Source organism: Tachysurus fulvidraco, chromosome 1 (assembly GCF_022655615.1).
Source record: "Tachysurus fulvidraco isolate hzauxx_2018 chromosome 1, HZAU_PFXX_2.0, whole genome shotgun sequence".
NCBI classification, from domain to species: Eukaryota; Metazoa; Chordata; class Actinopteri; order Siluriformes; family Bagridae; genus Tachysurus; species Tachysurus fulvidraco.
The window spans coordinates 11,489,527-11,504,987 of record NC_062518.1 but is presented as its reverse complement, the minus strand read 5'-3'; the positions used below and the strand labels follow the sequence as shown (position 1 = coordinate 11,504,987).

At 40.7% G+C, this 15,461-nt stretch overlaps 1 protein-coding gene across 3 annotated transcripts in view; it reads right to left on the bottom strand.

The window, feature by feature from the left end:
* Positions 1 to 15,461, bottom strand: part of piezo1 (piezo-type mechanosensitive ion channel component 1) — an 88,702-nt gene that overhangs the window by 31,246 nt on the left and 41,995 nt on the right. For all 3 annotated transcript variants that reach the window (XM_047822234.1, XM_027133003.2, XM_047822244.1), the window contains 5 exons: positions 10,057 to 10,179; positions 9,241 to 9,283; positions 8,429 to 8,576; positions 2,083 to 2,272; positions 1,151 to 1,364 (listed from right to left, as the gene is read on the bottom strand). In XM_047822234.1, coding sequence (XP_047678190.1) covers positions 1,151 to 1,364; positions 2,083 to 2,272; positions 8,429 to 8,576; positions 9,241 to 9,283; positions 10,057 to 10,179 — 718 coding nt within the window. The remainder of the gene's footprint in view (positions 1 to 1,150; positions 1,365 to 2,082; positions 2,273 to 8,428; positions 8,577 to 9,240; positions 9,284 to 10,056; positions 10,180 to 15,461) is intronic.

Here is a 15,461-nt window from a genome sequence, read left to right as displayed (position 1 = left end):
TCCCCTAAATCATCAATTCCCTAAATGAGGGTTTCCCATGAACCCCGTTAACTCTAACGGCTGAAACGTCTATTTATACAACATCCCAGCTCTAACCCTATGTCTAATCCAAAGAGAGTGAGATTATTTCCATAACAACATTATTATGGTTCAGGTCATTAACGTACACACGCCTTACAGAACCTGTTCATTTATTGATGGGACATGACGTGTTTCCCAGAAGACAAAATAACAGCCATCACCCAGTTCAAAAGTTTTCACCCCCTGGGCCTTAATGTATCATGTTGCCCTCATGAGCATCGGTGAATGTTTGTTGCTTTTGGAATATTTGTCTCAGTTCCTCATTTGTCCTCAGTGTAAAAACATGGATCCCGATATCATGTGGTCGCGTGTAAAAAGGGGTCAAATATGCAGAAGATGCTGGAGCTGGAGGATTTTTCTGAATTCTCACACTGGATAAAGAATCAAGTTTTTTAAGAATCTTAACTTTTCTGGAACTGGCTCGTTTGTGTAAATTCAGTTATTTTCTTTTGGACTGTATGTATTGTGTATGTGTGTTGTGTGAAATGGCTCATTCAGGCTCATTCAGGGCAGAATTAAAATATGTAGACCTGGAAAATATGACAACCTGCGGCCAATTTCACATTTATTCAGTAGTCTAGATTGTTTTTGACGCTTATGATTGGCTGATTAGGCTTAAAAGTGATGTAATGACAGTCCTCATGCTAATTCTAGGGGAAGAGCGAGGTGTGCGTATGAGCAGGAACATGGAGTGAGCTTAACGAGGGAGAAAATATCATTCAGCTCCACCTATCTAACTGTTAGACGTTTTCTATCGCCATGACAACACCAACAACCAGAATATTTCTTATGCCATTTATCTCAGTAATGTTCTAGTGCAAGAAATTACAGCCAAATTTACTCTGCAGGAATCGGACACAAACTGGTGTGTGTGTGTGTGTGTGTGTGTGTGTGTGTGTGTGTGTGTGTGTGTGTGTGGTAAAAGAGATAAGGTCAGTGTGTTGTGCCCATTACGTGGAGCAGCAGTGTTGTGGTTAGAGGAGTGTGTGTGTCTGTGTGTGTCTGTGTGTGTGTGTGTGTGTGTGTGTGTGTGTGTGTGTGTGTGTGTGTGTGTGGTGTTAAAGCGTACCTGGCCCACAGACTGCTCGGGGTGAGAAAGCTCTGGGCCACTGTACTCTGGTACAAGTACAAACACACCAAGTGTCCTGCTGTGAACAATCCCACCATCACACACAGTGCGTTGAAGCCCAGGTGGCTGATGGGAAGGTGGCAGGCCCACCAGGTACACACGGTGATGAAGAGCAGGAAGTAGACGGAGGAGAAAGCAGAGGGCAACGTGATACCTGTGCAGAACAACGTATGCTGATATAAATACATACACACATACCTACTCTAATCACAGAGATTCAGGAACTAAAAAATTATCATCAGAACTTAGAGATCAGCTGAAGCAGATTATCAAGGTTGTTGGGTTCTTATTTTATATCTAGTCATCCATCAAAAGTTTAATAATATACAAAGTATTAAAAAAAAGTTCAAGATTAATCTTAAACATATATTTAAATGTGTTTGTATTTATCCCCAATGAGCAAGTCTGGGGGGAGGAGAAAACTCCCTTAGATGGAAGAGGAAGAAACCTTGAGAGGAACCAGACTCAAACGAGAACCTCATCATCATTTGGGTGACACTGGAGGATGTGATTATAAACTGTTATAAACAACAGAGTGTGTTATTATGAATAATGGACTGGATGATTCACATACACAGAGTGTGTATATGTTATGGAGAGGTTTACAGTGAGGAAATAAAAAATAATAAAATATAAGAATTTAATATTAAGGAGAGAGAGAGAGAGAGAGAGAGAGAGAGAGAGAGAGAGAGAGAGAAAGAGAGAGAGAGAATGTAATCACTAATTATTTTCCTATAACATCATGTCACATTGCTTTTTTTTTTCTTTTAAACCATTTTGGCCTTAGTGAAAGTGTGTGTGATCTCTGGGTTTACATGTTCGGTAGAAACGGTATGTATTGTGTGTTAGTGTTTAGGTGTGTTGTCTCTCACCGGCCAGCCCCAGCAGCGTGACGGCTAACACTCTACCCATGTTGTGGAGAAAGCGCTGAGCTGTAGCTCTGAGACGAGCACACAGCTGAGCTGGTCCTCTCCTCTTTTCCTCCTTCCTATCCTCTTCCTCCTCACCACCACCTTCCTCCTCCTCCTCTTCCTCCTCATCCTCTTCGTCTGTTTGGGTTTCCTGGAAGGACATGTTTATTTAGGAAGGAGTCTTCAGTGTTAGAAAAAAGTATGTTATCCTTTAATTAATATAAACATGTACGGTTGGCATTTGTGGTATTAATACTTTGCTGGGTCTGAATGTAGACTGTGTTCTACACTGTTGATGACTTCAGATATGCATTTCACATACAAGATTACAAGAAATGTCAGAGATCACTCAGAGGTGTGTAAATTATACATACATACATACATACACACACACACACACACACACACACACACACACACACACACACACACACACACACACACACACACACACACATATATATAAATAATCACAGCATAATATATTATTTATATATAAATAATCACACACACACACACACACACACACACACACACACACACACACACACACACACACATATACATATATATATATATACATACACACACACACACACACACACACACACACACACACACACACACACATATATATATATATATATATATAAATCTTAGACATATATATATACATATATATAACCACAAAGCCACTGCTAACGCTCATGTAATAAAGTTGCGTGACAACAGAAGAGCTTCAGACAGAGAAGAGATACAGATAGAAAGAAACATAAAGACAGAAAGACAATCGGACAAATAGAAAGACAAATAAAATCTTAGACAGAAATAGATAGACAGAGAGACAGATAGATCGACAGACAGAAGTTCAGATGGACAGATCGAGATAGACAGACAGAAAGACAGACAGATGTATAAATCGGCGTTTGCTCTGAAGGCAGGGGATCAGCAGTAGATGTCAGTAGCTGAGAGTTGTGTAATAGGAGTTACATGAGTGTACTGTGGGGCTCTGAGATTAGTGCACACTGCACACAGCCCTCACAGAAACCTCAGGACAGATCTGGGCATGTGATGTATTGGGCAAATGTTTTTACATTGTACAAAACAAGCTCAAATAAGGAGGAATCTGGAGATCTATCATAATGTGGAATGTTTCAGCTTTACTCTGTATGGTCTGTCCTTGTAAGGCTGCACAACATGGACCTTAGAATGAAATAAAACAGACAAAGAAAATGAATTGCTTCATTACCTTATTATCTTAGAATACAAACATAAAGAAAAAAGACAATGAATACATGACTGACTAGATGAATGATTGAAAGAATAAAAGCATGTCATCATATTTCTAATTGTTTACCTGCACTGCAAACACATGACCTTATCTTTCCGACAGCAAGTGTTTAATGACCGTCTCTGCCAGAAAGGTGTGTGATATACAGGTTTGACGGTACACCCACCCGCTGGACAAATATGTCCACCCACTACTAAAATCACACAATCCAAAGTCCACTAGAGACACGTGATAGAGAAAACTAAACAACGACCTGTATTTGTTTTCACTGACACTTTCTGTCCTGTTGTGTATAAATACAAGCTGTTACAGACTACTCAAGTCTTTCCCCCTTTGTGTTCCCAGACGACAGATATACGAGTTGAACACTAGCTGTGTTAATGCACCACACGATCTGCAGTTCAAACAAGAAGGTGGAAGGACTAATACTCTTCTGTGATCTTGAGCAAGACCTATTAAAAGAATTTTCCATATAAATAAACCCCTCAGCAACACAGACATGCACACACACGCACACACACACAAATACGCATACAAACATGCGCACTAGCCATAAGTGTAAAACCACCTGCATTATATTATGTACTGTAGGTCTCCTTGCAGCTTGAGATCTGGGAAATTTGGAGTCCAAATCAACATTTCATGCTCCTCAAACTATTCCTGAACAATGTTTGCAGTAGTATGGCAGGGAGTATCATCCTGCTGAAAGAGGAGTGAGAGTGTACATTATCTGTAACAATCTTTAGGTAGGTGGTACGTGGCAAAGTAACAGACACATGAACATCAGGATTCAAGGTTTCCCAGCAGAAGATTGAGCAGAGCCTCACCCTGCTTTCACTGGCTTGCCTTCCCATAAGGCATTCTGGTCTTTTACCAGCTGCACATGATGTAAAAGACTTGATACAGACCAGGCCTCCTCCTTCTATTGCTCCTTGGTCCAGTTCTGACACTACTCTGCCCTTTGTGTACAGGGGTCAGAATGTTCACTCTGCAGCTTTCTATCACAGCCAGCATGAACTCTTTCAGCAAACTTGTGCTACAGCTCTTAGCTCTTCTGTGGAACGGGACCACAGATCACTTTAAATAACGGCTCATGCTTTTGCATCAGTGTAAAACAATAGATAGTTCAATATAGTTTTAAGTGTGACGTGTAGTTGACCAGACGTTCGCTGATATCGACAGCGTGCAATTCCGTGATGTTCAGTGTGTCGTTGCCTGATGCTACAATGAGGCTACTAAAGCATTGTGAAAGCTGCAGGGTTTCATAAGCCAGTGAGGGAGAAATGCTGCTTAACTCCATTTCTAAATTCTATTTAAAATGTTAACTGCTTCTTAACCCGGGGTTAAAGGCAGGGTTTAGAAGAATGATATCCTGGTCAATGGCATTTTTCTACCAAAGAGGACAAAATTCCAAAAACTCCAGTTGCATTTAAATTAACCCTGCAATGATTTAAATGCTACTAGCTAGTCATGTATTGCTCGACTGGTCCGACCATCTCTCAGGGTAAGAGGAAGGTATACAGCAAGACTCTTTTCTGTTCTGGCACCGAGGTGGTGGAATGAGCTTCCCCTGGATGTCCGAACGGCTGAGTCATCTTCAACCGATGTGTGAACTCTTATACTGAGACTTGAAAGCACTTTTAAAGCGCTCTAGATAAGGGCGTCTGCCAAATGCCGTAAATGTAAAGACACTAATAAATGTTGAGTTTCTTAGTACTGTATCTAGGATTCAGCTCAAGAGAAAGCAGCAGTTTCACATGATTACTCTAAGTGAGTTAACAGAGTCGGACAGAAACTGCCATGTAAGGATGACTTGTGGTTTAGTCTGGCTTCTGCTACTCGTAACATGTGACTCTTACTTTTAGGACAGAACCTTATATAATCAGCCTGAAATGTAGCTTCTAGTAAAAAAATGATATGAGCTAATTATGCCATTGTTTAGTTGTTTTTTTAGTTGCACAGTCTTAACCAAGAGTCATTTTAATTTGGTTTCTTCAGCTCATCAGTCATTTGGAACCGATTCGGTGTTGGCAACAGTAAAGACATGCTTGTATCCATAGCAACATGAATACCGTTGCATGGATATTCCACTATGTGCACACCATCGATGCGTCAGGTGGGAATATAAACAACGAGGCTGGGTGTAGTTGAGCCCAGTGTAGGGATTACTACCATTTGACTGTTTTGAACTTTAGCTGGTTCTGAACTGTGGGCCACAGACAGCTTTGTGGAGACAAACTGAAGTCTTTCATACCAATGAGAACACTATGGTCCTAACACACAGCACCTGGGTTGATGTTAGGAGCCATGAGTTATTTCCCCTGCAGCCTTCGGTCAGTAACAAAATAATCCTTGATCACTGTTAGCTGACAAAATATAAAAATTCACATTCATATTAATCCCTAATGAACAAGCCTGAAACCTGTAGAGGAACCAGACTCGATAGGAAACTCGTCTTCACCTGAGAGACACCAGAGAGTGGGAATAGAAATCATGATATCTGTTTATTAAGAAGTCAAATAGACACTTGCTCAGTTAAGGAAAACCAATCTGAGATCTTGAGTAGGCTAAGAGCTGAAAACTGTCCCAGCTGCTATGTGTTGACAATCTATGGGAAGATGTCCAGGCTGATATGTGCCTGAAAGACATTTCCTGTCAAACCAACACTATTGGTGTTTCTGAGTCACGGCTCTGACTTTTAGCCGAGTCTGACGCTGAGGGAGCAGAAAACATAGTAGCTAAACCAACAATCGTCTACTTAAAGCAACAAACATTCAGGACTGTTGGATGTGTTGGGATTGTTGGCCAAGATCGCTGTTACAGACACAAACGCTCAGCAATCGGTTGTTAATTGAGCTAATAATGTTTCCATTTTCCTACATTGACACATTTAGCCGGCCTTTGTTTGTTGACAAGGCTGACATGGCAACAGGGGGAGGATATTGTTGGACCCAGCTATACATTTCCCAGATGGTATGAAGAAAGGGAGGGAGAAAGTCTGAGGAGGAAATACAGAAAAAAATAAAACGTCCACTTCTTCAAGCACTGACAATGGGCATGGAAAATTGCTACAGTAATCCTCTGTATGTGTGTGTGTGTGTGTGTGTGTGTGTGTGTGTGTGTGTGTGTGTGTGTGTGTGTGTGTGTGTGTGTGTGTGTGTGTGCGCGTGTGTGTGTGAGTGTGTGTGTGAGTGAGTCAGACTGGGGAGTCCAGTAACAGATCCGAGAACTGAAAATATAAAAACAAAATACAAGAACAAGAAGTACACATAGAGGCACATATGACTCACACACAAAAAGGAAAAAAGTAATCTTGTCTTCTGAAATCAGGCTGTCTCTTTCCCTTTCTATCTCACTTCTCTCTCTCTCTCTCTCTCTCTGTGTGTCTCTGTGTGCGTGTGTCTCTCTCTGTGTGTGTCTGTGTGTGTGTCTCTCTCTCGTGTGTGTGTCTCTCTCTCTCTCTGTGTGTCTCTCTCTCTCTCTCTGTGTGTGTGTGTGTCTCTCTCTCTCTCTCTCTGTGTGTGTGTCTCTGTGTGCGTGTGTCTCTCTCTGTGTGTGTCTGTGTGTGTCTCTGTGTGTCTCTCTCTCTCTGTGTCTCTCTCTCTCTCTCTCTCTGTGTCTCTCTCTCTGTGTGTCTCTCTCTCTCTGTGTGTGTGTCTCTCTCTCTGTGTGTGTGTGTCTCTCTCTCTCTGTGTCTCTCTCTCTGTGTGTGTCTGTCTCTGTGTGTGTCTCTCTCTGTCTCTCTCTCTCTCTCTCTCTCTTTCTGTGTCCCCCTCTCTCTCTCTCTCTGTGTGTCTCTCCTTTAAAACTGATGTCAACTGACCTCCAGTACCTAAGACAAGCATGTGCACTTCTGCTGAATTCTCACTCGCTTTACTACAGCACATCTGAGTGCTTTTCACTCACCACATCCGACTGAAGTGCATTTAAAGACGCATCCTACTCTGTAACATCCTCATTTCTAAACATGGGACACATGAGACACTCCTCTCTAACCTTTTTCTGGGGGGAAAAAAAGGTCACACACATGTGGGTCTTATTAGTCTACTTATCTGTGTTTCTTTGTATTCAGTAGCTAGTGAGGGAGAAATTGTGAGATACAGTGGCCATTCACACACACACGCACCACACACACACACCTGCACCACACACACACACCACACACACACCACACGCAACCCTTGACACATGATGCAGAACTAAGCTTTTAACAATGGACACTAACAAAGAAGATTTACTGAAAGGTCTGTGGCATAAATTATGAGATGGTGAGGGGAAAAAACTTGACATGATTTTAGACAATATGAAGATGAAGACTTCAGAGGATCCAGACTCAAAAGTGGTTGTAGTTGTTCTGTTTTGTAAAGTTTTTTTTTTTGAGTCTCCCTCCTCACCCTCATGCTTTACAGAAGACACACAGAGGTGGACTATGATCACTTATCGTGCATCAACAGAACCACAAACCCCATTCAAAAGTCCACAATATTCACACAGCCATTTGCAGTGTACTACTTGCATTAGAAAAGCTCTGAATCAATGCAAGCCATTTACATCATGTACGTCAGGCGTGATGGGATCTACAGCTCTGTTACATGTACACATGCGTTTCTACACTTCAGGAATCTTTCCCATGTTCTACACAACAAACTCTCACCACTTGTGCGATAGCGCTATGCTCTTGTGCGATAGCGCTATGCTATGTAATTGGCTCATAATTGTTTATTAACTAAACACACATTTAAAATTTGGGTAAAGCATTTCAATTTGATTAGCTAGTTTTGACAATCTTCAGTAAGGCAGGTTTCACTTGTTTTAAAATGTCTGCACCTGCAGCAAGTGCTATAAATAATCCTGGACATACGGCCCACAAACTAAATACTGCTGTGTAACGGAAATGTAAGAAGTAATGTTGGTTGCTCTGCAGTGAAAATACACACTTGGGCATCCTCTATTTCAGAAATGTGTGTGTGTGTGTGTGTGTGTGTGTGTGTGTGTTTATTGTTGCAGTGCACATACTTCTTGATGGGACACGTGCACCACTAACCCCTCCTCTGTCCTCTTCAGCAAACGCTTACACAGCACCATGGTGATCAGAGACATGATGAATACGCCCAGGTCCGGGGAAAGGAGACGCACGGCGTTCCAGGGATCGTCCAGCTGCAATCTGTAAGGAGCGCCAACATGATCAGCTAGTGAATAACATGCGCTGCCTCTGGGTCATAACTCAGACATCAATGCAGATATACATTTATTATTATTATTATTATTAATGCATTACAAAAGTACAGCCAGTGTTTGTGGCCACATTTTGTAGTTTTCTGCTAAAATCTTTATTTTGTATTGAAAACTCCGAACTCTTTATTTCGTTACTGATAATCTCTGGGTTTCTCGGGACACGACCTATGAGTTTTTGCAGGATTGTATCTACAACTCAAATCAAAGAGCTAACAGGAAGTAAATTCTAGGAGTTGTTCATGTTCACTTACAAGAGCCATCACAGTATTTTGTGTTCCCGGCAATAACAGGAATAAACACAAAACAAGTACACATTACCGTTACACATTGTGTGTCATCATCATCAACATTCTGCCCTGAACTGAGTTCCAATTCAACTCTGCAAGCTGCATAGCAAAAATTATTGTTTTAAATTTGTAGCAAAATAAAACCTTTTTTTTCTCCCCAAATAATCACAAACAATTTCTTGGAGGGACTGATTTTAGTGTTGGACCTCATTTAATAATCCACACAATTAATAAAATAATAAAAAATTGAATCTTATTCCCTGACTACATCTATCAACCTGTTTAATCTTAATTTAATGTACATACCTGGACATGCCGATGTGCCTCGCCAGAGTTTCCCAGGTGCTACCTGTGAGGAACACAGTCAGAATGAGGAGAGTTTATTGTGCACCATTCAAAAGGAGTCAAGTCTAATATTATATATATATATATATATATATACTTATATACACATTATATATATATATATATATATATATATATATACACACACACACACACACACATATATACACGTATATATATATATATATATATAAAATTTAAAAAAGAAAAGAAAAGAAAAAAAGCAAACACAACAGTGTACTCAAAGGAAACAAAAGCAAAAACCCAGAGGATTAAAAATAAATAAATAAATAAAAAATAAAAAATTAACCTAGAGGATTCCAATAACAAACAAAAAACCCAGATGATTAAAAACAGAAACAAACAAAAACCCAGAGGATTAAAAAACAAAACAAACAAACAAAAACCCAGAGGATTAAAAAAACAAAACAAAAATCCTGAGGATTAAAAACAAAAACAAAAAAACAAACAAACAGGTATAAAAAAGCAAGATTAAGAAAGATAAACAAACAAACAAATGAATGAATAATAAGAAATAGGAATCAAGCACAACTGAATGTATTCTAAAATGTGGTCTACTTAAGATTTTAGTATGGTATAAAGAGCTTTTTCAGGGTTCACTTGTTTTTTGTCACTGTAAAGTGTTTTTTTTGAATAATTGAAAAATGTGTAATGACTACAAACAAATGAATTGCTGAATCCAGATCAAAACAAGTCTTATACATTATTAGAGGCATGTTGTTTCGGCTCTAGCGGTAAGAGCCAGTTGCCACTCACAGTTGTGTCCCAGAGCATCATCCAGGCCAGGCACGGTGTAGAGACAGACCTGGAATGAGACGTGGGCGAGCAGGAACAGCAGACTGGTGCTGAACAGAGCGATGACAAATCTCCCTGTGTGTCCTGGAAAGACAAGAGACAGACAGAAGGAAGAGACTTGTGAGATCTTGTGAGTCAGGAACAGAGACGCATGTAAAATATGCACTTAAGATAACGCTAACAAACAGCAAAAACGGCAGGGCGAGATATTCTTATGATTCATGTTTATGACGGGCCGTTTCACGCTGAGCTTTGAGCCGGTGCTGGTAAACGGGTTAAAGAACCGAACAGAAGGAAGAGAAAGAATAGGAACAACAGTTACCCAGACCTTTCCTGGATTCCTCTCTGGTACAGTCAGAGATGTAGTGCGGCCTGAGACGCCCGCTGTGGGTTAAAGCTCTAGGTTAAATTAAGTAACGTGTAGCACAATGCTATAAAGCTGTCTGTCTCTGAAGGAGGTTAAACAGGTTGCCAGATCTTACACTAGAGTCAGACACTTTTATTGGCATGTTTTGCTTCGTGGCCAGAGGAAACATCTTGTTTTATGGCTCATTTGTGGAGCACTAAGACTTCCCAATTAAAAGCAGACATAAACCTAGAAAAGTGTGTGTGTGTTAATTTAAACACTGCCTGAGGAACCTACTGTAAAAACATGAATGGCTCGTCTGGTCTTCCAGGGCATTCGGGACTGAAGTAGTGTACTGTAGGTGGAGATTCTGTTAGTGGATCACATGATCAGATTTCACACAGGAATATTGTTACTGTGGTTCAAATCCAAATATCTGTGCTGACGAGTGGAGCTGTGAGGCAACAGCAAGATTTCTGACTCCCGGTGAAGTCTTACGTCTTGTCTGTAACAGAGCCGAAAGTAACAGACTGGCCAGAAGAGCTGTGAACCTCAGGCTTCCTCTCAGTACGATATGTCATTTATTCATGACTCAGGAATAGCACTAATTCTGCTATGATACAATGTATTATACGATACATCGTGATCTGATGTGTACACTTTTGTGCACACACAGTCACACACATACATGCGTACACTTAAGTGCACACACACAGACACACGCACAGACATGCAGACACTCAGACACACACACACATACATTCGTGCACACATATTTGTGCACACACACTCACATTCATGCACGCACACTCAGACACACAAACACGCACATACAGACCCACACAGGGAGACACGCGTGTACACTCATGTGCACACACACACAGACACATGTACACTTCCGTGCACACACACACGTACACTTATGTGCACACACTCAGACACACAAACGCACACACACACACACACACACACACACACACACACACACACAGACTAACAGTACTACTGAGTAATATTAAGAGTTGGATCACAAACTCAGTTGAACGCAGGGGAAAACCAGGGAAGTTTTATTAAACCAAATGAAACCTGACCAGAGTAAGATGCTGAAGATGGAGATTATTTTAAGAGCAATTGATCACACACTGCTTCTGCTTCACTGCACAAGTAAGTGCCTCCTGTCTAACAATAATCCATCCCATAATAGTCTGTATAACACCTGTTAGAAACAGCACTGTAGCTTAGCTTAAGCTTTCAGTCGAACCCTCTGATCTGCGTAAGAGTGAAAAACTCTGTGGTACAAAGGCAGTGATGCAGAAAAGCTTTAATGAGAAAAACTCACTCACTCTGACTGTAACATGATACAAAAAATAAAATATTTCCCCACAAAGGCTGGGACTGAATAGCAAGCATGATTCATACACATTCCTGTTTTGTTCTCAAAAATTGTCCAGATCCTCTAATGGCTTTTCATTGTGTTTGGAAAAGGAACAGCTCGTCCTGAAGAGCTCATGTCCTGCTGACGGGACAAACTGGGAGACATCTGGGTGAGACCTGGCGCTCCGACTGCACGGAACACATGCGGGAATCGCTTGGAGCTCGTGACAGATTGTTTGCCACATTTATGTTTCTAGATACTTTGTGGTCCTGAGTGTATATTTGTGCATCTGCTACAGGGCTCGACAAAGTGGCTTAGCCTTTTGTTCATCCTCTTCAGATGCACATCAATATGGACCACACCACAAAGGAACACCGGGTGAATCTGGTTCTCATGGGAACGCTAAATGACTGTAAATAGACGCACCATCATGCACAATACACTGGTGTGTCACTTTATTAGGAACACCTGTACACTCGTGTTGTAGATACACGTCAAGAGTTTCACATCAAACATCAGAATGAAGGCAAAAATATAAGTTCTTATGGCTGATATGAGTGTTTACGAAAGTGCTGATTTTAAACAGAATGTTGAGAAACATCTATTGAGTTGTTTTTTTTTTTTCATATTTATTTGTATAGCACTTTTAACAATTGACAATGTCTCAAAGCAGCTTTACAGAACATAAACATAGAACAAAAGGTTAATATAAAGAGTAATAGAAAGATTAATATAATACAAAATTAATTAATATTAATCTAATATTAATCAAGATTAATATTAGATAGATTTAAATGTGTTTGTATTTATCCCCAATGAGCAAGTCTGAGGTGACTCAGGTGACTGTGGGGAGGAGAAAACTCTGTTGAATGGTAAAGGAAAAAACCTTGAGAGGAACCAAACTCATCCTCATATGGGTGACACTGGAAGGTGTGATTATAAATATACAGTCTGACAAATGTTGTATTGGTGAGGAGCTTGTTGCCCTCAAAGACCACATGGAGTTCACATCTCCTCTATAGTATCACAGAGTCTAACTGGAGCTGGTACATCTCTAGATGCCTCAGGATCCTCACAGAGTCGGCCTCGTCTCGGTGGAGGTCCAAAATCTTCATTTCACAGAAGACAATCAGAGCTGGTAAAATTTCTGGATGCCTCGGGATGGTAGAAATAAGCATTGGAGAGGAATTAATGTAGCCGCTGTTCATAATATTAGCAAGCACTAGATGATAATGTGCATTTGGTCAGATGTATTAGAGCACAAGATTATGGGATGTATTATGTGTACACCTGACTAAAGAGATAAGAGATATATAATCTACATTTAAACTGGGGAAGTGTGTCTGAGCCCTGAACACCATCAGGAAGACTATTCCAAAGTTTGGGAGCTAAATACGAAAACACTCTACCACCTTTAGCAGACTTTGATATTGTGGGAACTACCAGAAGTCCTGAGGTTTGTGATCTCAGAGAGCGTGCAGGATTGTAACGTGTTAGAACACTAGTTAGATACATGGGAGCTAAACCATTAAGAGCCTTGTACGTAAGTAGCAGCAGTTTATAATCGATTCTAAACTTAACAGGTAGCCAGTGTAGAGATGATTAAATTGGGGTTATATAATCATAATTTCTTGTCCTAGTGAGAACTCTTGCAGCTGCATTTCGGACTAACTGTAGCCTATTTATTAAAGATGCAGAACAACCACCTAGTGATGCATTACAGTAGTCTAGTCTAGAGGTCATGAATGCATGAACTAGCTTCTCAGCATCAGATACAGATAGGACATTTCTCAGCACTATGAAATTACGTTCTTCACATATCCCAGCTCAGAAATTTAGCTTCAGAGCTCAGGTTCAGCCAGGATACAGGATCCCTGAAGCAGAGGGGTTTAAGGGCCTAACAGTGTCAGCTCGAACCCTCAAACTCCTAATCAACAACCCAGAGTCTTAAACCCACCTCTGGGAAAACTGGGAAACTGGAATAAGAGCTTTTTACAGCCGTGCTGAGCAGAAATTCATCTACATGTAGAATCTTTAGCAGATGAGCTAAAGCAGCAGAAAACCACACCAGGGTCCACTTCTGTCAGCTAGAAATGGGAATCTCAGGCTACAGTGTGTACAGGTTTGGACTGCTGAGGATTGAAGAAAATCATGGCGTTTACGAGCAACATGACAGTATGAGATCCATAACAGAACAGCTTTAAAGAAGAGAATACCAGCATGTGTCAAGGTGCTTTACTTCCAGACAGCGACAGAGCAAATTACTCACTGTGTGTGTGCATGTGTGTGTGTGTGTGTGTGTGTGTGTGTGTGTGTGTGTGTTTGTGTGTGTGTGTGTGTGTGTGTGTGTATGTGTGTGTGCGTGTGTGTGTGTATGTGTGTGTGTGGACCACACAGGACCAAACACTGCTAGCATTTGCTATTAGGCAGAAAAGAAACAGAGAGGCATGAGAATGTAAGCAAGGAGGATTTAGTGAAAAGCAGTGGCACGTGTCTGCACTTCAACTTTAAATAAGATCCAAACACCCATGTGAACTTACAGTAAAGGTTTTGTCTATAATTCTTTTCTTCTGTGACTGAATTTCAAATGCTGAGCACTAGATGTGAACTGGACGTCTGAAATGCGTCACTGTTTATTAGTGTAAAAAGTAAACACATGCCTGGGAGCTGCACTGATGATGATGATGATGATGATGATGATAATGCTGTGTGTTTACAGGAGTATCTACTGCGTTCACACATCCAGCGACAAAGTGACTGGAGATCGTCCGGTTCAGACGTCATGAGCGACGCACAAGCGCACACACACGTAAAGTACACACACCCTCCAGGATGATTCAAGAAAACGGACCTGGAATGCTAGTTGCTCTGATCAATGACAACCAGTAGTAGGAACGTCTTCTAATGACTTGATAGTACAGCGACTGGAGACTTGCAGCGATAAAATCAGTCTGTGTGTGAACGCAGCTTAATGTAAATCTCAAAGAATGTTTTTTTTTCATGATCTTATAACTGATCAGCTTTACACTTATATAGCAAACACAAATACAAACACACGTTCATACACACACACACACACACACACACACACACGCGCATGCAAATTCAAAAGTGCATACACATTCACATACATGTGGATGCACAAACATGAGCACAACACACACATGCATACACACACGCACACACACAATAGTCCTTACTGACACAATTATTAATGTAGATATTGCGATGTCTAAACCTAAGCTTAACCAAAAAGATCACTTTTGCAACTATTTATTTATTTATTTATTTATTTATTTATTTACTTATTTTTACATTTATTATTAAATAAATAAAAGCTGCACAAAAATCCCTCAAGTCATTGGGTAATAGAATAATGGGCTAACATCCAAACAGCTACTTCAGCAACTATAATCTGCACTTTTAATAGACAGCACACGCACAGTGTTCGTAAGCATTCCCATAACATGTTGTCTGGACTCTTCCCCTTCTCAGCCTCTTCGCTGTGAGTGCGGAAATCTCGCTGGTTAATTTCAGACTAATGCAGAACTTTTTGAAAGCATGCTAGCGTTGGCATCGCTGTTCCACACGGCTCCATTCAGGCCTAACTGCGGCGCTGCTGTTATTCTCGGCGTGTTTATTAAG